This window comes from Sarcophilus harrisii, chromosome 4, assembly GCF_902635505.1.
Source record: "Sarcophilus harrisii chromosome 4, mSarHar1.11, whole genome shotgun sequence".
Lineage (NCBI taxonomy): Eukaryota > Metazoa > Chordata > Mammalia > Dasyuromorphia > Dasyuridae > Sarcophilus > Sarcophilus harrisii.
Genome location: NC_045429.1, coordinates 190,120,645 through 190,145,834, shown reverse-complemented (window position 1 = coordinate 190,145,834; position 25,190 = coordinate 190,120,645). Strand labels below are relative to the sequence as shown.

Genomic DNA, 25,190 nt, shown 5'->3' with positions numbered 1-25,190 from the left:
AAGTGAGAGGTGCGTCTTCTACTGCCTAACTCCATTTCATTCTGCCTCAGCTTATATGTTTTCTCTTATGATTCTCTGAATTCATTCTGCTTATTGTTTCTTACATCACAATAATATCCCATTACATTCATGTTCTTCAATTTATTTAGCCATTCCCCAACTTATGAACACCTATTAGTTTGCTTTCCTGTATCTTTGCTAGCAGGGAAAGTGCTGTCATGAAATTGGTACTTTTTTTGTCTTTGACTTCCTGGGTGCAAAGGCTTAAGTTCTGTACTTTTCCCAAAGCAGTTCCTTTTGTGAGATAGAAAGTATAATAATTATTGTGTCTGTTTTACAGATGAGGAAACAGGCACAAGGTTAACGGCCTGCCCAAGGTGAGGCAGCTACTTAAGTGCTGGAATTAGCATGTCAACCCATATTTTCTAGATCTGGTGCTCTTTTCATTATAACATACTGCTTCTTCTTAATGATGCATTTAAAACAAAACAAAACATTCTGTGATAAATCAAAGACAAAGAAGAAAATCCTGGTGGGGCAAGAAATGAAATATAATTCAACTGGCTTCTCATGAAACTCAGAAATATTTGCTATCCTGGATTCAGGATAGCAACTTTTCTCAATTTTTTTGGAAGTCATCTCCTCTTGTTCATTTCTATCTTGTTAATTTCTGTGCTATAGCACAGAGACCAGCTTTATTATTAACATTTCAGTTTTTTACTTAGCTTTTTGACCTCTAAGGAGTACTTTAATATGGCATTTTAAAAGAAACTTAAATAAAATAAGCATTCTCTAACTGCAAAGAAATGGTACTTTTGAAAACTTGAGCAGAAGCAGCGCCTCTGAGAAATAACTTCCAAATTCACATATTCTTTTTGAGTGCTATATAAAGACAACACAATTTATGGTACCTTTTGGCCAATAAAACAAAGTTGGGAAAGAGAGGGGGAGGAGCTGATTTAAAGCAAAATGGCTTCTTAAAATTTTCTGCTTGTATTTACCTTTTAACTTATACTTTTAAATTACAATAGTTTGACAATACCTGGAACTCGGGAGATCATCTGACATAAGTCAACACTTAATGCAGCAGCCCTCTGTAAGAGATAGCCCCAGGAATGCATCTGAATTTCATATCCTAATAGAATATCAGGATCATACCTAAAGAGACAGTAACAAATAATATAAGAACCCAACTATTTTAATATTCAATATGTCTTGTATAAGAAGAATTTTATAAATAAATCCCACAAAAGTTGTAAGACACAACTTGATTTTTTAAAAGTTCTGGTAGTATAGTTTTCTGGAATTCATACACTGACAGGGAATGCTAGTTATTTATATTTTAAAATTGAGATGAATATGAATGATTAGAACCAAATATATTACAGCATTTGTTTAATGGGACAAGAAACTTTCTTAAAAATTACATATATAGTTTTTCATTCCCCAGAAGTCTGCCGTCTTTCTCTTGACATCTCTTCCCCACCAACCTTCCCCCTTAAGAAAAACAAATCCTTTTACAAAAACATATAATAAAGCAAAATGAAATATCTGTACTGGCCATATTAATAAAAAAGTTATATTCTGCGCTCTTAATCTATTACCTTTCTATCAGGAGGTAGACAGTATATTTCATTGTCAATTTTCTGGACTCATGATTAATCATTGTACTGATCAAATTCCTAAGTCTTTCAAGCATACAATATTTTTGTGCTTCTAGTTCTGCTCACTTTATTCTATTATCATTTCACAAAAATCTTTTATTTCTCTGAAACCATGTCTTTTATCATTTCTTACAGAATAGTATTTCATTACACTTATATATTATAACCTGTTTATCCATACCCCAGTATGGATACACTCGTCTTACTTTCCAATTTTTATTACTTCAAAATTGCTGCTATAAATATTTTTGTACATCCTTCCTTAAGTTATTTTTTATTTTTTTTTTGCTCAAGATAATCTCTCCCTTAAACTACATTCCCTTTAACTGCCCACTCATTTTACTCTTTCCCCTATGAACCTGTTGAATGAAATATATTTTTGCACTCAACTCTATGTGTTTGTATGTATTCTTCCATTCTTTTTTGAGTAGTTCAGATGAAAGACTCAAATGTCCCCTGTTCTGACCTTCTTTCCCCTATTTGGATTTCCACTTGCACACCCCAATTATGTAAGATGATTTTTCTCTCATCATCCTCCCTGCTCTTCCCCTTTCCAGCACAGTGTTTTCCTCTTCCTCTCATGTATCTATTTTTCTTTTAAGATTAGTAAGACATAAAAGAACTACTCCCAAGTGATGTGAGTCAATTAGACTCCCACTATGTCATCTGATGATAGGGGACACATATCATCTCCTCATATTAGAATATAAATAGTTTATTTTTGCTTAATCCCTTTATTATTGTTCATGTTTACGTTTTAATGTTTCTCTTGAATCATGTGTTTATACATCAAAGTTTCTATGCTATTTTCATCTTTTTATCAGGAATATTAAGAAGGCCTCTATTTCATTAAGGTTGTATTTTTAACCTTGTAGAACTAGATTCAATTTTGATGTGTAGGTAATTCTTGGTTGTAAATATATGTCCTTTTTTTTTTTTTTTTTTTTTTTTTTGGACCATCATATTCCCATGCACTCTGCTCCTTTATTTAGTGGTGGCTGTTAAACTGTGTATGATCCAATTTGGCTTACTGGTACTTGAACTCTTTCTTTTTGGCTGCCTGTGGTACTGTTTATCTGACCTGGAACTTCTGGCTTTTGACTATAATATTCCTGGGAGTTTTCATTTTTAAATTTCGTTCAAGAGGTAGATTCTTTCTATTTAACTTTGCTCTCTGGCTCTAAGAGTTCTGGGCAATTACTTTTCTAATTTCTTGAAACATGAAGTCTAGGCTCTTTTGTTTGGTTATATAACATTCAAGTAGATCAATAATTCTTAATCTTTTCTTGATCTTTTTCTAGAGCAGTTGTTTTTTTGTTTTTTTCTAGATATCTTACATTTTCTTCTATTTTTTCAGTCTTTTATTTTTACTTTAGTATATCTTATTGTCTGATAGAGTCATTATCTTCTATTTGGTCTATTCTAATTTTTAGGAAGTTTGTTGCTTGGCTAAGTTGTTTACTCTTGTGCCAAGCTGTTAGTAGCTCTCTCTTCAGTTCCTTCTTCCATAGCTCTCATATAATTTACAAATTATTTTTTGTTTTATCTCTTCTACGAATTCTAATTAACGTATGCACAAGTTGTGTTTTTCTTTTGATATTTTGCTTGTAGATGTTTTGGAGTCATTCTCTTCTTCTGGATTGTCATCTTGAGTGTCCCTGTCACGAAAGCTTTTCAGAGTGAAGTTCTTTGTTTGTTCTTCCAGCTTTCTTACTGACTTCTGGAAAGAAAGTCCTGGCTGATCCTGCTGCTTCTTTCTTGGGAGTGTTTAATCTTGAATTACCCAAGGATCTCAGGAACAGTTCAAGTGGGGATCTGCAAGCTTTTAGTGATCCCAAATGGTCTGATTCAAGACAAAGTTTAACTGCTGCCTCTACAAGATCCAACATTGGGCTTATTTCTGAACAATACCTGTGGCCTTGCCCCTAGTAGAAGTCCCCAAGAGACTGCTACTAGACTCCGATACTATGTCAGCTGGAGAGTCCTGCTGTTTTAGGGTGACAGAACTGCAGGCTCCCCTTTGGTCTGGAATTATTGGTGTGGTTATATGATTTTATACTTCAGACTGGGTTGGAAGCTAGAACTGAGACTCTACTCTGCTCCTGGAATTAGTCACATGGCTACTTGCTTTTGAATTTGGTCCATGCTAAAATACAGCCAAGAACCCATAACCACTCCTCTCTGGGATTCTTACCCTAGGTACAGGTCCTCTTCTAAGTCAGCCCTGGATTTCTGATCTCGATTGAACAGTGAGCAATGGAGCTATCTGTTGGCTTATATTCCTGCCCCTTACACAAGTGTAGGCTCCTCTTTGCTAGATTTGGGATGTCTTCTTACCCTGAGGCACAGCTCTCCCTGTGCTGGAACAATCCACATGGCCATTCCTGGCTGACCCAATGACTGCAGACCTCTCTGTGTCTCTCCCTTTGCTGAGCTTGGCTAGAAAAATGACTCACTGTGATTTTTTTTTCTTGAATTTCCTGATCAGGACTTGATCTGAAGCATTTTCTAGATCTGTTTGGAGGAGTTGTGGGATAGAGCTTGGCTGTACTCCTTCCTGCTACTCTGCCATCTTGGCAACTTCCAAGAAAATGTAATTTTCAATGTCATCTAGTTTGCTAATCAAATTTTGGTAGCACAGTACAGTGGAAAGATTGATGGAGGACTTGTGGCCAAGATGGCTGGCTGAATGGAAGCAGAGTGCCCAGTATTCATCAAAATTCCCATTAGACCAAATAATTAAAAAAATTCAATAAGAAATTACAGTGATTTCTTTTAACTCAGAACTGCACAAAGTCAGCCACCAATCCAAAAGCAAAAGGAAAAAGAACCACCAGCAAAGCTAGTTCCAAGGTAGCAAGTATTTCTGTAACCTCTCAGCAAGAAGAGAATGTATAAACCCAGACTTTCTGGCTGGAGGCAGAAACAGCAAAGGGTTCCTGTATGAAAGCACTGAGGAAGTCAGAAGTCCAAGGGAGCAGCAGAGGCTAGCATTTAGAACAATTCAGGCACCCTAGGTCTCCAGTGTTTCTAATATCACCCTAAAAAGTCATAAACTACCCTGAAAATCCAGGGCTCTGCACTCAGAGGAGGGCCTAATCATTTAAAGTGAAGGCCAGCCCTAGACCCCAAATGACTCAAAGATAAAATGCCTCAGACAAAATATATACATATGGCAGAGCTTGACCCTAAAAGAACATAGCTCTTATAATCTGAATATGATACCAGATAAAACAAATAATCTGGAAAACAGAAAAAGGAAAAGAGAATTTAAGACTCCTTGAAAACCATGACCAAAAATAATTAAAGCCTGGTTGCTGCATTTCAAGAAAAAAAAAATGAAAATAGATAAAAGATATAGGGTTACAATCAAGAATACTCTGCAAACCTGAGGACAATCCTACAGAGAAACAAATGCACCTTTAATAGAACAGAGAATTTCTGATGAAAAGATAAGAATCTAGTAAGAACTCTAAGAGAGAAAAACATCAAGAAATCAAAAGAAATCTAGAAAAGTAAATTTATTTGAGCAACTGAGTTGTATGATAACACAGCGTAAATATACCAAAAAGAGAAGAAACAAGTGTACTCTCAGAGTTTTAGTATCTTCAAGGTCATTGAGAGAGTTAAATAATAATTGAGGTTCTGAAAGGAATGGATTAGTTCTTTTCTGAGAGTTTCAAGAAGGAAAAGAGAATGGAAGATAAAATGAATATATTAGGACATTCAAGTAGAAAGGAAGAAAAGGTGGAACTTGCTATTTCCTCATAATTGGAGATAATGAAAAGAAGATTACACAAATGTGGAGGAGACAGTATCTGGAGGAACAGGCATCAGATATCCCTCCTTACTAAAATGAATAATAAAGAAGGGTTGAACACAAACACTTTTCATATAGAAATACACCAAAAAGCAACAGAAAAATATGTTGGCATTGGGGGGGAGGGAGATATGGGAATAGTTTAAAACAGGGGTCCTCAAACTACAACCCGTGGGCCAGATGCAGCAGCTGAGGACGTTTATCCCCCTCACCCAGGGCTATGAAGTTTCTTTATTTAAAGGCCCACAAAACAAAGTTTTTGTTTTTTACTATAGTCCGGCCCTCCAACAGTCTGAGGGACAGTGAACTGGCCCCCTATCTAAAAAGTTTGAGGATCCCTGTTTTTAAAAGAATGATAATACTTGGGAGTAAATAGTTGCAGGCAAAACAAACTTCTTGATCCTAAATTGTGGGAGAGAACCTGAAAGGGGAGGGTACAAAAGAAAAGCAAAGGACTAGAATCTGAGAGAGTATTCATTAATTAGGGAATAGAGGAATAAAGCATGGTATATGAATGCAATGGAATATTATTGAGCCTTAAGAAATGACAGAGATGACTGAAGAAAATCTTGGGTAATAGAATCTGATTAGATATTAGATATAGGACCAGAAAAGAATTATTTTATTCAAGACAACTCTGCAAAGAAAAACTGAAAAAACTTAAGAACTTTGATAAATCTAACAATCATGTTTGCAGAATACTTAACATGAAGCATATTACTCACCTTTTAATGGGGATATAATGGATTCAAGATGCAAAAAGAGGAAAAACTTTTGAATACAGTCACTCTTTTATTATATCATGTCCTATGTTACATATCATTCCCATGTTTCCTTCTTTTCCAAAGATTTAATGCTTTAGAGAGGAAAAATGGCAACAATCTCCCTTTTACTTCATTTTAGAAATGACCATATTCTCAAATGAAGTGTAATTTAAAATTGTAACTAATCTGAAGGGTTGACAGGTAAGGAGACTTAGGTGAAAAATAATAGGAAAAGGAGAAGATAAGGCACTGAAGTAGGTAATAACGAAGGTTGATGGGGGGCACTTGGAAGGCAAAGGAAAAGATTTCTAGTTGTGGTGATATGGTTACAAAGAGAAATCTGTGTTAAGCTTCTGCCCACTCAACAGTGCCTCTCTATTTGTAATTGTCTTGGAAATCTTCACATTTGTCCTGACTTAGGTTAGAAAAATGCTTCATTTTAGAGGGAGACAAACTAAATAGTATAAAAATAAAAATTACATAGGTTTTGTTCAATTATAAGCTCCAAAGAAAGCTAAGAAAATATTTTTCACACACAAAAAAGTAGAGAATAGTCTACCTACAATCAGATTCTATAATACCTTCAATAGTCAAATATATTCAGTATATATATTCAATACAGCAATTTGTTGGTGAGGCAGGCAGATACTGATATAACAAGAGATTGTAGGCAGATCATCAGATGGTGAAATGCTATTTATACAATGTGCATTAATAGGACCTTAAAGAATAACAAAAAAGATCTTGTTACAGTTGCTTAAAAATGATTCTTTTAATATCAGTCATTTAATATCTCCTATCTTAAAAATGACAAAAATATTTAAGTGTGATTCTGTTCTTATTTCACTCCAATAAGGGGATCTCAAAATCAATTTTAAGAAAAAAGGTACATAGGTGTGCTTAGATAGCAAACTGTTCAAGAGGTAAAAAACCTCACTCTTCTATGAGATAAAATGAAGGTCTGTATAAAGTTGAGAGCACAAAACTTGGAAACTTTTGGAAATCTGAAATGCTGAGGAATTTATCTAATAATTTGTACCTCTCTACACCAGTCAGGCCTCAAGTTGTTGCAAGATTTCATTTGACCTACTACTAAGATTTCTGACTCCAAAATAATATGGGACCTGGGAACAAAGCATAGGCCAGGCTTAGGAAAAGTGCAAGGATGTTATTACAAAGCTCACATATCGAGAGTGGGCTTCAAAGTGTCAGAATGGAGATGTTACCTTTCATCTTGACATCTTTTTCTCATTAATTTTTAGATCCATGGGTCTTGGAATCTTGGATTCCTATAGCAAGGCCTGTCTGATTTTGCTTACACACACACACACACACACACACACACACACACACACACACACAAAACCTTGTTTCCCCAGAGTTAAGCAAATCATTGATATCTTAGAGATGATAAAACAATTAGTCAGATTGCAGCACCTTTTAGATAGTTCATTAAATTTTTAGAAATAGAAGACATAGAAGCTAAGTTCTAATCCTTTTAAGAATAAATTATATGTTGTATAAGGATTAAACATGGGAAAATATGCCTTTGAACAAGTGGATATAGAACTGAAAAATTATTATAGAATTAACATTTTGAAACTTAAAACATTTTCATCTCTCTATACTGTTCATGTTATTTGTCTGATAAGAGCCTGAAGCTACTTTTCACAATTTAGATTTGCCATATATTCTTAATCACTGCTATAACTTGGGAGAAAACATTTGGGAAAAGTTTTGCACCTGCAAAAGATAGACAGAATTCTTAAACCTGGAAGATATTCCTTCTGCTGGGAAAATGCCTAAATGGGAAGGAAAAAAGTGTACAACTTCTAGTGATATTACTGGGCCTATGCTGGTGCATATCCACATTGGTATTGATCTTATATCTTATGTGCCTTTGGCTAGTATTGCTGGCTGAAATAGGAGTGTGGGTACTAGAAACTTTTCATATGTTGCAGAAAGCCTCTTTGGAAAAATGAAAAGCAGCAGAAATACTGTGAAGACTCAAGAATACCACTTCTATAGCTACCAAAAAAAATGTTACCTTCTTTTTATAGTCAGTGGATAGTAACAATTTTGATGTTGTATCATTTAATTTAACATTTTTCAGAAAACATTTCTCTTGGTTTAAAAAAATTTTTTTTTAAGTCTAAGGCCTGTTTCCATATTTTTTCCTCTGTGCATGGTCCCACTTTGGCATTTTTTAAAAAAACTTTAATTAGGAAACAAGTTGACTAACTATAAAGCAACCTAAGCAGTTGCCTAAATGTAATTAGCTAAAGCTAATAACTTCGGTAATTTCAAATTCTAAAGAGGCATTTTCCAGTTTGTCTAAGGTAGTTATATCAAACAATGGGGAGAAACCTTAAATTAACAAAGAACCGAATTTTTTGCTTATGCCCAAGATGTCCATGGCTAGCAAAAATCACTATCTAGGGGGGCACATGGCCATTAAAAATAATAAACTATAAATACGGAATATTAAATTATTAAATTGAGTTTAAGAAAACATAAATCATACTGCTGATGGAACCTCTGAATTGGTCCAGCCATTCTGGAAAAGACAGTTAGAGCTATGCCTCAAAAGTCACTGAAATCTGCACATGCTCTGACCATGAGATATGTCTACTGGGACTGTAACCCAAAGAAGTCAAAGAAAGAGGAAACACCCCGCCCCCTCCCAATTTACAAACATATTTATAATCATTCCTTTTGTAGTGTCAAAAAATGGAAAGGACAGATTTTCAAATTTTAGAATTATATTGTGCCAATAGAAGTGACAAAAGGGATGGATTCAGAGAAAATTTGTATGAACTGGGAAAACTTGTAGGAATTGATAGATTGAAGTGACCAACCAGAAAGGCAATTTAAAGAAAAACAATACTGTCAAGCCATAAAATTTTATAAGATTTAAAGAGCTCTGATCAGTGAACAATCATGATTACAGAGGACTAATGATGATCTACTCCTAACAGAAAGATTCAAGATGGAGAATGAAATATACATTTTTGTGCATGGATAAAGCTGAGATATATTTGCTTGACAATGCATATTTGTTTCAAAGGTTTTGTTTTTCTTTTTAAATTGGGACTGGAGAGAGAAAAATAAATGCTTGGTAATTGAAAAAATAAAATTAGAAAATGTGAATGAAATATCATGGTAATACTGTATAGGCAGTTTATAAAACTGATCAAATTACAGATCAATTATAATCTAATAATTTGTAAATTCATGATTTGGAATTCAGAATGCATCACATTGTAGGAGAAATTCATAAAGTACTGATGATATACCTAAGTTAGTCTTTCTTTAGTTTTCCCCAGAAGTCTAGAACAAACAAAAAAGTTAAATTTCCCAGAAACTATATGGGAAAATGTATAGAGTTCTAACTGAGATCAGGAAGCTATGGAATACATCTTTTCTTACATCATTGTGGTCGACTCTGCTCAGGTAGCATCAGGGATTTCTGTGTTCCTTGTTCTCCAGACAGGCAGAGAGTTTCTTCTCTACTCACTACAAGGGCACTAATTTTCAAACTCCTTTTACTTCTACTTGAAAATGGATCCCATTTCTCTCCAGAATTGAAAAGACACAGAACTTCTGCCATAAATGACATTTGTCTATAAAGAGTGTTAGTGAGTTGGATGATTTTATTTCAGGACTTTTAGAATGATTTAAATTTAACAGAATTCTATCGATATCAGTGGTTGTAATAAAAATAGAAGTGAAAAGGATTGGAGGAAAAGATTTTAAACGTTCGCTAAAATCTTTTCACAAGATCATTGAGTAAGCACTAAACCTAACTGAAACAAATTTCCAAGAAAGAGAGGTTTTGATACTTAAATTCATTAGAATTATTTTTATTCCTTAAAAGATGTGGCCTCTATTGAGTAACTGAAATAGTTCCATGCAATGCCTACGATTTATTTGTTTTCTTTCTGCCAAGGACTCCTTATATATAACTTTTGCAGCCATTTTTTTCTTTTAGTCCCTATTGGGTACTTTGTGATATATGTATAAGGTATTGTACCTTTAAGAAGTAAGCAGTTAAGGGGCAAAAAAGAACTTTTCCATAAAAAAGACGGAGTACACTAACTTGGGAAGAATAATCAATGCCCCTATAAGAGATATAAAATATATACAAGAGACAGAAAAACCGCTTTTGTTCAAACACTATTAAAAGCCACGTGCAGCGAGGCATGGTTTCAGGAAAGATGAGGGCAACCAGGTTGTTAGAAGGGGCAGAAAAGCAATTTCCGCATAAGGAACACGGCCTGTGCCACCTTGTAAAGGGTGTAAGGCGCCGCTTTTCTCTCAGGGAAGAGCGGAGTCTTCATGCACCACGCTTAGAAAACGCCAGGGTAAGCAAGCAGAGGGCGTTCAGGGGGCAGGTGGGGACCGACAAACGCCAAGGATGGAAATGTCCGAATGCAGCTCTTTGGAAGGCTTCGAAAACTGAAACTCGCCCACTGGCCGTTTGGAGCCGGCGAGACGCTGACGTAAGTGTGCGTTTTCATGACAGAAAAGAGAGCCGGTGGGCTTTTATACCAGAGAGGAAGGCCTGACGAGCAGGAAGATCTGATTTGAGCTACTGAAAACGGCGAAAGCGCCGGGTGCGTTGCAAGGAGCGGACAAAACTAGGCGGGCGGAAAAACTTGGCAGGGATGAGCACGCCAAAGGAGCCCCCGGCGGGAAGGAGCCCCCGGGGGGAAGGCGCCCCCGGCGAGAGGGCTCTCAAGGAAGGAGAGCGGGGTCACACACGGTTGCCCTCTAGCACCACCTACAGTGAGAAAGAGAAGCAGCCTGTCAGAGAGGCCTCTTGCTCTTTGCTGCCCCCTGTCGTTTGAGGGAGAAGCAGCAGCTTGGAGGCCTGACAAGAGGCGGCGGAGGCAGGAGCGCGAAGTGACGCGCAGGCTGGGCGCGCTGGCGATGCCCGGAGAGGGCCAGCTTGGCAAGCGTCTCAGTCCTCTGGCGCAGGGGGCTGTAAGCAAAACGAACCAGAGCCGGCTCTATCCGCTTGGGAGAGGGTTTGGCCGGCGGGAGGGCGGCGGAGAGCGGGTCCTGTAGCGCCCAGGCCCCTAACCAGACCCGCGGCGGCCCCGCCCGCCCTGCGCTAGACGCTTGTTGCGCAGCCACGGCTTCTCCCGGGCAGGCACACCGGCAGGAGAGCGCTCCCTAAAGGCAGGAGAAGACGTGATACATTTGTCCCTCTTGCATCTTCTTTAGTGCGAGCCTGGGATAAGCTGCCGATCTGTGATCGTGCCTTTTTGCCAGACAAACAGATGCACTTTAGGCCGAATGGAGCCGGCCCTGTGGGCGCCGGGACTGGGCGCAGAACGTGCCTCGGGGAGAACCCGAGAACCGACGGGATGAGATGGAAGGGAGGGAGGCGAGTCCCTCCACGCTGCGGGCACACAACCAAGACGCCTCGCTCAAAAGTGTGGGCTTGTTCCCTCGCTCGCTCGCTCGCTCGCTCGCCCCTTTGTGCCTTCTTTCTGTGGCAGGATAATTAGGGTCACACAGCCAATGCATTTTTTGTGTCTGAGGCTGGATTTGAACCCAACTCAGGTCTTCCTGACTTCACAGCCAACGCTCTCCCCCTGCCACCTCGTTGCCCCGGTGTTTTTATGTTGTTTTTAACAATAGTTTGTGTCTTCTCAATTGCTCTCAAAACAGTAGGTGACAAGTCAGAAGAGAAGCAGAACGGAGTAACAGTTTTATTCAGAGACAAGCACCATGATTGTCTGGGAGACAAGACGTGAAGAAAATAACTAAAATGCGTCTTTTTCAGACTAATAGACATATCTTCAGTAAAAAACTCACATAACTATTCAACTATTTTCGTCAAAAAAGAAAAAAGAAAACTGTAACACATAAAACAATACCTTTTAATTATATTTACTATCTCTTGGAAAAGTGCCTTTTCATCAGCAGCGTAGGTGACTTCTAATCTTGAAATTCCAGAACGAATAAGTAATGGAGTCTGATTTCTGATACCTAGCAAATAATTGAGATATTTATTGTATATCGTGCTATGAGTTCTTTCAGATTTATTTTGAAATAAAGTTATCATTACAGTAATCTTTTCTAACATAAAAAATATAATCCACTTAACTAAAATTTTTAATATATGCAAATATACCTTGAAAGTTCCTGTTTACATGAAAACAAAATTCAGTAAATGCATTATTTTGTTTCTGCCTGTTATTCTTTCCTGTGGTCAGCATTCTTCCAGAAACGCAATATTTTACTAACTGTAAATTATTTCCATTTTGCATTTTTTTCTTACTACTGATTGAACATAATGGCTATATAGAATGGTCACCATGTAAAACTGTAGAGTAAAACAATTATGTGTTCTCCAAAATAATTTAAAAGTTAGATAATATGTACTTAGACTTAAAGTTCATGTTTTCATGAAGAGATGAAAAAGAAAATCAAAAGACTTAATTTCTTATAATAATTTCCAAAAGTGGATTATTTTAGGAAGGTAATCCAGTCCAGAAATGTACTGTGATATAAAGCAGACAAAAGATAAATTAATGGATATGGAATGTCATTTGCAAACTCTGATTTTCATGAATATGAAGGGGGTATAATATTCACAATCCAGATTTTTATGTGTTATTTTAGAATGATTGGTTATAAAGTTACATGCCTTATTAGAATATTAATATTTTATAGCTTTCTACCTATACTGATAAGTAAGCTAAAGTATGCTTTAAATAAAGTATGCTTAAGTTTTAGTTTTGGACTCTCAAGCACATATTTCTGAATTGCTTTGTTCTTTTAAAGGATAAGAGCAGATCTTCAGCAGTGAAATTCCTCCTTTCATGGGGTCTTTCTAAAATTCAGGTGTTGCTTAGGCAGTATTTTTCACTTACCTATAGATATACAATAAATAAAAGTTAAAAATACCTTGGCTGGAGATTGTGCTGTCTTTATCGATTACGATTACACCTGTGAGTTCTGTTTTATCCGTATCTGGTAATGCTGTATCTGATGAAATACAGTAGAACAAAGCACATATAGGATCAAATTCAGGATCTGGCTCCAAGTCTCGCCTGGTTCGAGCATGTAACTCCACACTGATAAGTGTCAGATTCTGGTTCTATAAAATAGAAACAAGAAATTTGTTCATCATTAAGTCATGCTGGTATGTTGAAAAAATAGGCATCATAATTAAGAATTTTAAAAAACTCTGATAATACAAATTTTGCATATTTTTGATTTTTATACAGATACTCATGGTTGTATAATATAAATAATGTTAACATATAAAATGCTTTGAAAATTTTAAGTTGCTATTAATTTAATAAATCCCTGCTATTAAATACAAATATATATGTGTATATCTATATGTATATATTTGTCTACATGTATATACATATATACATGATTTTTCCTCCACTATGCAAAAAAATACCCCATCCCTTGCAACAAAGAATAAGGAATAAGAGCAGTTTAATAAACTGGCCAGTACATCAAATGAATTTGACAGTATGTGCTATATTCTATATACAGAAATCCTTAGCTCTATAGAGAAGATAGTCTGGTATACTTCTTCATCTTTCCTCTAGGATCAAATTTGGTAATTTTTAATAGTAACTTGTGATAGATTTTTATTGATATCTTTGTTTTCATATTGCTTCTTCCTTCTCCTTCTAGAGAGCCTTTACTTAAAAGAAAACTTAAAAAAAAGAATTGCTATAAAAATGTGTTGTATATGGTGGTTTTCATTTTAATCAATGGCCTTCCAGAAATACATGTACGGCAGTGCAATTTTTAGGTCAAAAGTGATAGATATTTCAGCCATTTTATTTGCATAATTCTAAACAACTTTCCAAAAAATTACTAATTCAATTTCCCAAACATATGCATTAGTGTGCCTGTCTTTCCACTACCCCTTCAAAATTGACTGTTTTAATTTTTTGTTATCTTTGCTAATGTGGAGTCTTTTTGATTTATATTTCTTTTATTCATAATTTGGAACATTCTTTAATATGGTTATTAATAGTCTGGACTCAGTCAAGACCTTTAGGTTTTACATATTGGTGTTAGTTTTATATATATACATGAAACCCTTACCAGAAATACTTGCCATAAATTCAAGTATTTTCCTAGTTGACGATTTTCCTTTCTTATTCCAGATGCATTAATTTAATTTGTGCAAAAGCTTTTCAGTTTCATGTAATAAAACTAATCTGTTTTTTGTACATGTCTCTCTCTTATTTGGATATGAACTGATTTCTGACTCATTGTTGTTAGTAGTATATGAACTGCCTTACAGAATTTAATGAAGTATACGTTTAAAACAAAAGACAAAATTTTGATGCCATCAAAAAGCTAACATGAAATTAGGTTACACTAATTAATATGTGTGATATACTCAGAGAATGAAAGGTGATAATTAATTTTCTCTGCTAGTAGCTCAATTCCTTCCAATTTTGAGAATCACATTTTAATAGTGTCATTAAAAGGCTAGATTATGTCCAGAAGAGATGGACCAGTAAGGGAAAGGAGCCTAGGAAATACAGACATTTAAATTGGAGAAAAGACTGTGAGTGATTAAAGACAGAGGAAAGAGGAGTAATATAGTTATGTATAACCTTCTTAAGTAGGAAGAAAGTAAATGGAAATAAAAAGCTGTTACATCAGTTCCTAATTCTGGCCACTAGGTGCCACCTGGATGATGTTCTTTAAGTAGTATCTGAGGAAAGCGGCAACAAGCTTTCCTGGTTAGGTGGGTGAATATGTATAATACCTAAATTGTTATGATGAAAGTTGATAAAATTAATAATTAGATATGAAGATGAAAAATTAGTTTTTTAAATGACAAAAGGAAAAGCAAAAAATGTTGCACAAGGATCTAACTGGGAGATACATTTTGTTAGATTTGATATTCAGTACTGCACAAATATGCCCTTTAGTTTTGAATCAGAATTGCAAGAAAAACTTTTTATGATGATCAAGAACTATTATGAATATATTTGAATTCAATGGTTCTAGAAATTTAAATTCTAACTGGGGAAGAAAACATTCTAAAGGAAGCTGGGTGACTACAAATAGAGAATCAATAAAGAAATATGGATCTTACTTGCAACTCTACTGCTTACTACCTGCATGACTTTACCTAGTTCCTGAGTATATTTGGGTTTCAGTCTCATATGCTTATGAAAAAGCTGAAATAAGATTATTTATATGCATATGAAAAAGCTGATCCTTAAGACTCCTTTCAGCTCTAAAATTCTATGATTTTAAGTTTAAACCTCTAGTTATAAATGAAAATGAATTTGATTTCTTCCTCATAAATTACACATTTTCCATATTTTTAAAAGATTAGGATGGCTCTAGGAAAAACAGTAAAACAAGAAATGTTTCCAGTCCCATTCTTGTAGTTTTTTCTTCTGCTCTCAGGTAAGTAGACCCTCATTCTTTCCCTAATCATGCTCATACAAAAATCTGTTATCATATCCATCAGTAGCACTAAGATAAGAATGGCAAATGATAGTAATATTCAATTCTTCTAGAGACATCTGCATTTCATCAGGGATCAGAGCCTTAAGCTAAAGACACAAAGCTCTAACTGATAAAATTTCAAGCATTAGTCAGTAGGTAAGAGGGATTTTTTTTGTGAGATTACCTGTCCTCACAATAAAATTTTTATGTGTTAAAGGCAAGATTGTTAATGAGACCTCCAATTAAATTACTAAAATATTAACAACTTATTATTATCTGTTTGACCTACCTATAGCTTCTGACCATTGACAATATCAATGCCTGATTTGAGTGACTTTCCTGTGAAAAATTCATTCAGGTATTTAATTCTGGTTCCTAGCACATATTTGAAAGATAGTTAGCTGGATTTAATGTGCTTTGAGGTATTGATATTCACCCATGATTAAGAGACTGATCTGATGATTCTGAATGTATGAAAAATAACTTATAAGGTGTTTACTATGTAGCACCAAATTAATTTTAGGAATATAAACAGAAAAATGACAGTTTCTGCTCTTAGAAATTCACATGTTAAGAAGGGAGACAACACTTATGGGAAGTTTTAGCAAGCAAGTCAAATGGAAAGGCCCAGTGGTAATCAGGGCACACACACAAAAAAAAAGCAGGTAGCATTATTCTTTAATATCATTTCCCTGAAAAACACTTATCTATTACTGATACTTAACAATGTGACAATACCAAGAACTCTAGCTGAGAAAGTAAGGGATGTAGCACCTGCAAAGGCAATTGCCAGGTGGCATTTCCACAAGGATTATTTTTTAATACAATGGCTAAAGCAGCTGGACTGATTGCACCAGAGCTGATGGTCTGAGGATAGTCCCTGGGCTATTGGGCTTACCTATCCATTGGTAGCAGTTGGTCAGTTGCTAATATTTGTGATATCAGGAATACAATGTTCCATGTGACAATTGCAAGGATGAGCCTTAAAAAAAAACTAACACACTAGGCTCCAACTTTGGAATAAATACATAATAATGGTAATGTAAAGTGCCCAGAAGGTGTTTTTTTTTTTTTTTTTTAAGGTCATTTAATTTTTAACTTATTTTAATCATTTTAAAGGGAATTTCAGTACTAAAGGATTCATATTTACACAATCAAAAATCATTCCATTTGGACTCAACATCTCAGAACCACCTTGATAAATTAGGCACTTAAGAAAATGAAGATTCAGATAGATACTACAAATCAGTTTCATCTCAACAGTGGAATTCTACTTTTAAGAGTTGCCCTTTTTAAATATATATTTATTATAAGAATAAAAATGTCAACTAATATATGACTTCATTAAAATGGATATTACCTTCAATGGCATAGACTGAAACTCATCTGTGAAATCTTGTCCCTATCCATCCATAATTCTCCCTATGTGAATTACTCATCAAGATTGAAGTTTTTCTCTAGTTCTTTTGATATTCCATGGGTACCAGTATTGGAATATTATCTTTGCCTTTCCTATATAAGTAGCCCACCTCTTTTTCTGATCATATATATGCTCTGGATGATAAAAATTGCACTTTGAATTCACTATTGTTCTATTGTTGGTAATATGCTGTTGCCTACTCCCACCAAGCATTATCTCAATTGCTTTTTAGTTTGCCTTCAATATTGATTCTTTGGACAATATTGTGTTTAAGATTTGCAGCCATTTCAAATTATTGCCTGAATATTGATATTATAAATGGATTTTAATTTCAGGAACAAGTTTGGATTACTGAAAGTGCAATTTCTCAAATATAATCCTACCCACTTACATTTGTAGTTTTGAGCCAAGCTCATTATCCATTATTAAGTATGCTGACAGACTGTTTATTCAGTTGCATATCAACAGACAGAAAAACAGGTATTCTTTATTCATTTATGGTTGTTTTTTTCCTTTGTAGATGGCTAGGCAAAATTCTTTTTGAGTTAAGAAGGTCCTGTAGTATTTTGGAGCCTGATAGAAATCAGTACAATCTCATCCCCAAAGAAGCATAATTGGAGGACTTTATCATCTATAGAAAATTCTTCCCTTTGAATGACCAGGCTAATAACTTTACTTTGCACAGACCTCCATGTCTTTTGATTTGTATGTTATAGTCAGGAGATCAATGAACATAATTATTTCTGTGGATTCTATCTAACAAAGAATTTCATGTGACCTTAATGTATACACAAGCATACCTTGTTGGAGGACAGCCTTTAAGAATGTATTTTGCTCTAGCAAGTTTTGCCTTAAAATAAATAATAAATAAAAAACAATGGAATCTAATATGCAATCTGTATCTTATTCAACTGACAAGATGTGTCCTGCTGTAGAACATCTTTTGTGTCTCTGACTCTTACATTCTCCTATTTTCACTGGGAATATCTTGGATACATATACAGAGAGCATTTTCATTAAAAAGTTATAAATGAGAAATAAAGCATAATGATGGGTGGGTACTGATGTTCTCATCTTATAATAAGACTGTTCATTTAAAAAGTATATATTTATTTTTCAGGTATCTTGAAAATTTATTCCTTTTGTACCCCTAAAGCTTTTAAAACTTTATTGCCTTCAGAATGGATTTTTTCTGTGTGTTCTTGTTCTGGTTCAGCAACTCTTGCTGATTTCATTTTCCTTCTATAGCAGTTTGTCATTATAGACTAAAGTATGAAGAGTCTAAATATGATGGTTCCATTGCATTAGATCACGAAACTGAATTACTACAAAAATACTAGCAGATTTGTTCTATTTTTTTTTTCTATTTTCTGCTCTCCCAGTTTATTCTATAAATGCACTTAATTTGATCTGTTTAGTTGGGTCTCACCCCAAATTTTGTGTAGATTTGCTTTTCTTCCCACTGTGCCTTGCTGCTTCATATAGCAATATTATTAATAATCATTCATCATCTTCCTCTGTAATATTGTGCAAATGTGTTTATGTCCTCCCCTCCATCAGTGTTTTCCTTGGCTGTCATATCTTTTTGTCTAGCAAGATTAAAGTATTTAAAAGGCTAAGGTGGTTTCTATGTTCTTTTTGCTTCCTTGTTGGGGTGATTATTTTGAATCAGCTAAATTAAATGATCAGAAGAATATGGTTTTTTTCTTTTATTCTTTTCCAGTATCTTTTTTACTTTATACTTTCTTTTACATGATTTTTACCTTTATTCTAAAAAATCTATGGGCTGTATTATGAATGAAAATGGCTTAGAAATGACATTCACATTAATAACTAGATATTAAGAAATAATGTTTCATTTGTTGCGATATTGTTTGGAGTTCATCAACTATAGTATGTTTCAACTTTTTTCTTAAAGAAGTGAGTACATGACATACTGAAGTAAGTTTCTGACTATCTTCTAACTCCTTTGTTATCTAATTTTGATCTGTATTTTTCACATTTTTTTAACATTCTTTATTATATTTGCCTTTGCAGTGAATACATTATTTTGGCAGCTCTTGTTAAGTTCTTCATTGAAATTTTGTATTGCTTCAACTTCTGAAAAAGGCATTGGTAAATAAACCATTGATTATCATCATGAGCATTGCAAAATGGGATAATTTTATATTTTCTTTTATTTCATAGCCAGAGAATTCAACATTGTGATAATCACACCAATCAAATGGTAATGAGCCTTATCTGTATTTAGTTAGGTTAGTCTTTGGAAAGTGGACACAATCTATCACTAGAATCATAACTAAAACTTTTTCAGATTATTGGTCCAGGCAGAATTTGTGATTCACTGGAATTGACTTCAAGGATCAAATCCATGCCATTATAGGCACCAAAAGTAGGGCTTTTTTGGAGGAACAGTTAAGTGTAAGGACAAAAAATGTAGACTGAAAAAGACAGAGTTTCATACCTTTGCTTAAAAACTGCTACAGGAAAATACATGTTATCTTATCTAGTATTAGAAAAAATTACCTCATGTAAGGCTTTTGCCTCTTGTAGATTTTGCACGCTGACTTTGAAACCATAAGTATTATTTAAAGATGGTCCTTCAATCTGGGAAGTTTCTTTCTTTGGGGTATTTACAGTTGTAAACTGATTCTATCAAAAACAAACAAACACACAGCCAAAAAAAAAAAGTTATTTTAAAAGTTACCATTATTATGCTTTTTACATATTTATTTATATTAACTGAAGAAATTTAATCATCTTTCCAGAAAGAATCCATTTTTGTTATATTAACGCCTTTTTAATGTAATTATTGTTAAGATATCAAATTTGGGTATGTCCAAAAATATTTGATATCATCTATGAGTAAAACATATGTTGATACTCCAAGAACACAACCCTAAGACATTGAAAGCAAAGAGTTTCATCTTTAGTTAAAATTTACATGTCATGAACATTAATCATGACCTTTCTGAGAAGCATAATAATCAGAGTCAATGGATTGATTCTATTGTCAATGGAGTTATTGCCTCAATTTTTTTTTTGTCAAAGTACATTAAACTAAATGATGTTTTTATCCTACAAGAAAACATTGCCATCAAAGATTATTTAACTAAATCATTAAAAACATCTTTACAATATTTTTTAAAATTAAGATTCTTCAATTTCTTTAAAAAAACCCAACAACAACAACAACAAAAAAAAAAACAAACAACTCCTGAGCAGGTCTCTTAAGCTTCATAAAGTGTTTTTTTTTAAGAGTGGGTATGTGTGTGTGTGTGTGTGTGTGTGCGTGTGTGTGCGCACAGGTGTGCACATATATCATCCATAGCTCACATTTATTTCTAGTATACAGAGTTTATATTTATCTTAGAAACTATAACTTTTGCCATCATATGTCATTTTGCAAATGAAACAGAGAAGTAGAATGCTCCAAAAATTCAAAACCCAGATAAACTAAAACCTGTTCAGGTATGAGAAGTAGGGTATGAGTAGATAATCATTTTTGCAGTGATCATTTATCTTTCAGATGATGTCTAATATTTACTTTCTTTACATATCTATATACATTTCACCTTAACATTAAGTACAAACATATGTTTGGTACTTGTATGTAAATACACATACATTTCAAAGAATAAATGGTAAGTGATTGCTTTCCTCCTATAGTATGAAATACATTTAAATATATAATAGTAAATTTTGAGAAAAAAAAGCAGTCAAGAATTTTCTGAAGATAAAAAGGCATGTATGTAAGGTCTGATATCTCATGGATTACTATGACTGCCAAAAAATCAATAAATGTATTTATATGATCATAATGTATATTTTGGCTAACAATTCACTTTCTTTGTAATATTTATATTTACATATAAGAATCTTTTTTTTTTTTAATAACTTTTTATTGACAGAACCCATGCCAGGGTAATTTTTTACAACATTATCCCTTGCACTCACTTTTGTTCCGATTTTTCCCCTCTCTCCCTCCATCCCTCCCCCAGATGGCAAGCAGTCCTATACATGTTAAAGAGGTTACAGTTACATATAAGAATCTTTTAGATCCCAACAACAAAAGAAAAACAAAAAACAAATTTTTGCTGTGAAAACAAGTGTAAATGATATAAAACATAAGTATAAATAAAAATGTTTCTAATGAGACACAGAGGTGTATACAGAGAACTTAACTGAATCTAATATAATAGCATGGCTCCTTCATTTGTCTCTTTGTACATTTTGGCACAGTTACCTTAGCTTGTGCTGTTAAGAGAACTCTTCTAAGAGAGTCAGGACTATTTCCTTTCCTGTGAGTCAGTTTCTGTGTTTTTAATTCTGTAGAGAGAAATTAAATATTTAGAATGTGGGCCAAAATAGTTTCATTATGCTTTCACTCAAATCCTTTACTAGAAGACTGATCTGACCTGAGTTCCTCAAAGCTCTCTTCTGCAGCTCAAAATTTATTGTTCAACTCCACCTTTTTGAAAAGTCACTAAGGAACAGGTGTTCCACCCTGTCCCAAACAACAAGATGATATCTACTGACTTCATTGGAAGGGAAGGAATAAATCGTGATGGAGACATAAGGTACTATGAAGGATTTTAAGGTCTTGGTAATAGTTCTCTCTAGTTCTAATCAACTCCAGGGATATCAAAGATACCAATAATGAATCATCAAACTGATACTAATTTAGGACCATGGAGTTAATAATTCTGTGAGTTCCTTATGTTTTATTTATTTTAGCTATGCTGAGGGAATTGTCAAACCTTGGACTTCATCATCACTCAAAATTGTTCCACTGCTAAGATCTTGAATTCTGAATTTTCCCTCTGATCACACTCACTTACATAATCTAACTCCTCCTGAACCTTTCTTTGTTTAATTATGATCTTTGATTTGGTGACTTTTCCCTGTCTTTCAGTATGCCACCCCTCTTCTAGCATTACTCTTTTTACAGCCTTAACTTTACAGCAAGTCAATTCTGTAATATGTTATCCTCTGCCTCCTTTTGGGACTATTTTTGCCTTTTCCCCAACCATGAATAACAATTTCAATTTCTATTAAAACTGTGACAACTGAGTCTACTGCAAATTTATGCCAACCAAATTCAAGTAGATGCTATTTTGCAGCAATCCTTTTGTTGATTTTTTAATTGAATTCCTATTATATACTCCACAGAATCTTTTCCAAATTTTCTTTTTGCTCAGCCTTCTATTTCTATCTTTCCTCTTCTTCGGATGATTTTTAGCTCTTCACTGAGATTAAGATCATCCAATGTTGAACTCTTTTATCTTCTTTTTCTATCCCTTTCAAAAACTATGGACATATTTAATTATCCTTTCCCTCCTTTCCTGCAGTTTCATAAGAATTCAGAAGAAAGAATTGCTTCCTTTCTAATACCATACTCTACCTACCACTCCTACCACTTTTTAAAATTCTTGCTTCAATTACTTGAACTCTCACTTCTCCATCTAGTGGCTTATTCCTCTCAAATCTGCAACTATGTTCTACTGTATTCTTTATCCCTAAAAATAAACCCTCCAACCAAAACGTTCTCTTATTCTTGCTATCTTCTCAAAATAGTTTCCTCTTTTGCTCTCATATCCTTTCCTGTAAGATGGAAAGTTGCTGCTTTCATGGGGTCATCATCTATTTTCTTAACCTTCTGCACCAGAGTTTCTGTTTCCATTGCTCCAGTGAAAATGCTATTTTCCGGTTACTCCTGTCCAGTCCAATTCTCGGCCTCCTTGACCTCTTTGAAAAATATGATGTTAATTACTTTGTAATCCCAATGACAGTGCTCTCTTCGGTACTCTTTCTTCTTCTATGATCTGTCCTTATTAGCTTCCTTCAGTTGACTATTCTTTCCCCCAATGTCCTCAGTCCTCTTCTTTCTAATATTTTACCCACTGCTTCAATTATTACTTCTATGGAAATGATTCTCAAATCTCTCTATACCTAGATCTATTCTCCTAAGCTCCAATCCTGAATTTACAAATGCTCATGGACCAACTTCTCTTGGATATCTTAGAGCTAAACTCAATATATCCAAAACAAAAATCCATCACGTTTCTGTAGGAAAATAAAATAAAACAAAAACAACCCAGCCTGCCCAACTTTCCTATTTTTGTCGATGGGGCTACTAGTTTCCCAGTCATATAAGCTTAAAACTTGGAGGTCATCTTTTATTCTTTCTCCTCTCTTTTACTGAACCATGTGACAAGACCATGGGTTCCATTTTCATAATATTTCTTGCAACTATTCCATTCTTTCTATTGCTTATATTACACTAGTTCAAGTCCTTAACTCACCTTAATTTTTAAAAAAAATTATAGCTTTTTATTTACAAGATATATGCATGGGTAATTTTTCAGCATTGATAATTGCAAAACCTTTTGTTCCAATTTTTCCCCTCCTTCCCCGCACCCCCTCCCCCAGATGGCAGGTAGACCAATACATATTAAATATGTTAAAGTATATAGTAAATACAATATATGTTTACATAGCCATTCAGTTATTTTGCTGCAAAAGAAGAATCGGACTTTGAAATAATGTACAATTAACCTGTGAAGGAAATAAAAGATTCAAGTGGACAAAAACTTGCTATGTAGTGGTTCACACTCGTTTCCCAGAGTTCTTTTGCTAGGTGTAGCTGAACCCATCTTAATTTTTGAAATAGCCTTTTAAGTAATCTCTTTGCTTCTAACGGTTTCTCTCCAATTCATCCTTTATTCTAATAGAAGTAAGTTATTTGTCTGGGGTCATACAGTAAGTATCTAAGGCCAGATTTTAACTCAGGAAAAGTGAATCTTCCTGATTTGGGCTTGGTACTTTTCCACTGTACCACCTCCATGTGCTAGTAAGCATTTAATAAACGCTTATTGACTGACCACATGGACAACAGCCTTCTGGGACTTGCAATTACCAATTGAATCAAATACAAACCCTGTAGCCTAATATTTAAGCCCTCCTAAAATCTGGATCTAGTCCTTCTTTCCATTCTTCTGTTGCATCCCTTTCACATACTCATATTGTGGCTAAACTGGACCATTTCTTTTTGGCACTTTTGTGCATAAAAATTGCTTCTAATCCTAGTGTATGGAATGAAATCTGTCCCATTCTAAATCTCTAGACCTGCCAAAATCCTCACTTTCAAAACTAAGTTTGGGAGTCATGAACGCAAATATACTAGATAGGAGTAATCTTTCAGTCTTTCACGCCATCACAACCTCTCTTTTGCAATTATCATATCTTTTGTCAGTTATTTGTCTTTTTTTTTATTCTATTACAAGCTTCTAGACTGCATGTTTCTATCTCCAGAATCTAGTACTATGATGCTTTGTATAGTAGAAATATAATAACTTTAGGCTCAAAGAATCATAGAGTTGGAATTATTGACTCCAAGGTCATCCATGCCCAGAGCTGGGATAATTTCTATGATGCCTTTGACAACAGTGGAAAGTATTTTAGATTTGTTTTCAAAAGGACTAGGTTTGAATTCTGGTTTTGTTACTTATTACCTGTGCGACTTGGATAAATCACTTAATGCATGTGGATTTCCATCTGTAAAATGAGGAAATTAGATGATATGATCTTGAAGATTTCTTCTAACTCTAAATCCTATATTTCTCTAAAACTTTCTAGTCTCCAATTGAACACTTCCAAAATAATGAACTCACTACCTAATGAAGTAATTCATTCTACTTTTGTCCAGTTTTAATTTGAGAAAGGAATTCTTGATATCAAACTAAAATTTGGATCTCTGTAATTTGTGCTCATTGGTTTTACTTCTTGACCTTGAGAGCTAATTAAAATAAAACAAAACAACAAAACTACAACAAACTCCATTCCTATACACCAATCCCTCATTCACTGGAAGACACTATTTCCCTTAATTATCTCCTTTTCTGGATAATCTAAAAAATTCCTTCAACCAATCTTTTATCACATAACCCTCCTAATATGGTTTTCAAGTCCCTTCACTATCCTGTCATCCCATCTGGACATATTCTAGTTTGACAATATTCTTACTGAAATGGAATATTCATTTTGAATGTTGGCTTGAA

General features: G+C 34.5%; 1 protein-coding gene across 3 annotated transcripts in view; it reads right to left on the bottom strand.

Annotated features, from left to right (window-relative positions):
- Window positions 1–25,190, bottom strand: part of REV3L (REV3 like, DNA directed polymerase zeta catalytic subunit) — a 228,447-nt gene that overhangs the window by 61,296 nt on the left and 141,961 nt on the right. For all 3 annotated transcript variants that reach the window (XM_031964403.1, XM_031964400.1, XM_031964401.1), the window contains exons 15-19: window positions 21,377–21,459; window positions 19,657–19,782; window positions 13,170–13,362; window positions 12,137–12,248; window positions 1,043–1,158 (exon numbers count right to left, since the gene is read on the bottom strand). In XM_031964403.1, the coding sequence (XP_031820263.1) occupies window positions 1,043–1,158; window positions 12,137–12,248; window positions 13,170–13,362; window positions 19,657–19,782; window positions 21,377–21,459 (630 nt within the window). The remainder of the gene's footprint in view (window positions 1–1,042; window positions 1,159–12,136; window positions 12,249–13,169; window positions 13,363–19,656; window positions 19,783–21,376; window positions 21,460–25,190) is intronic.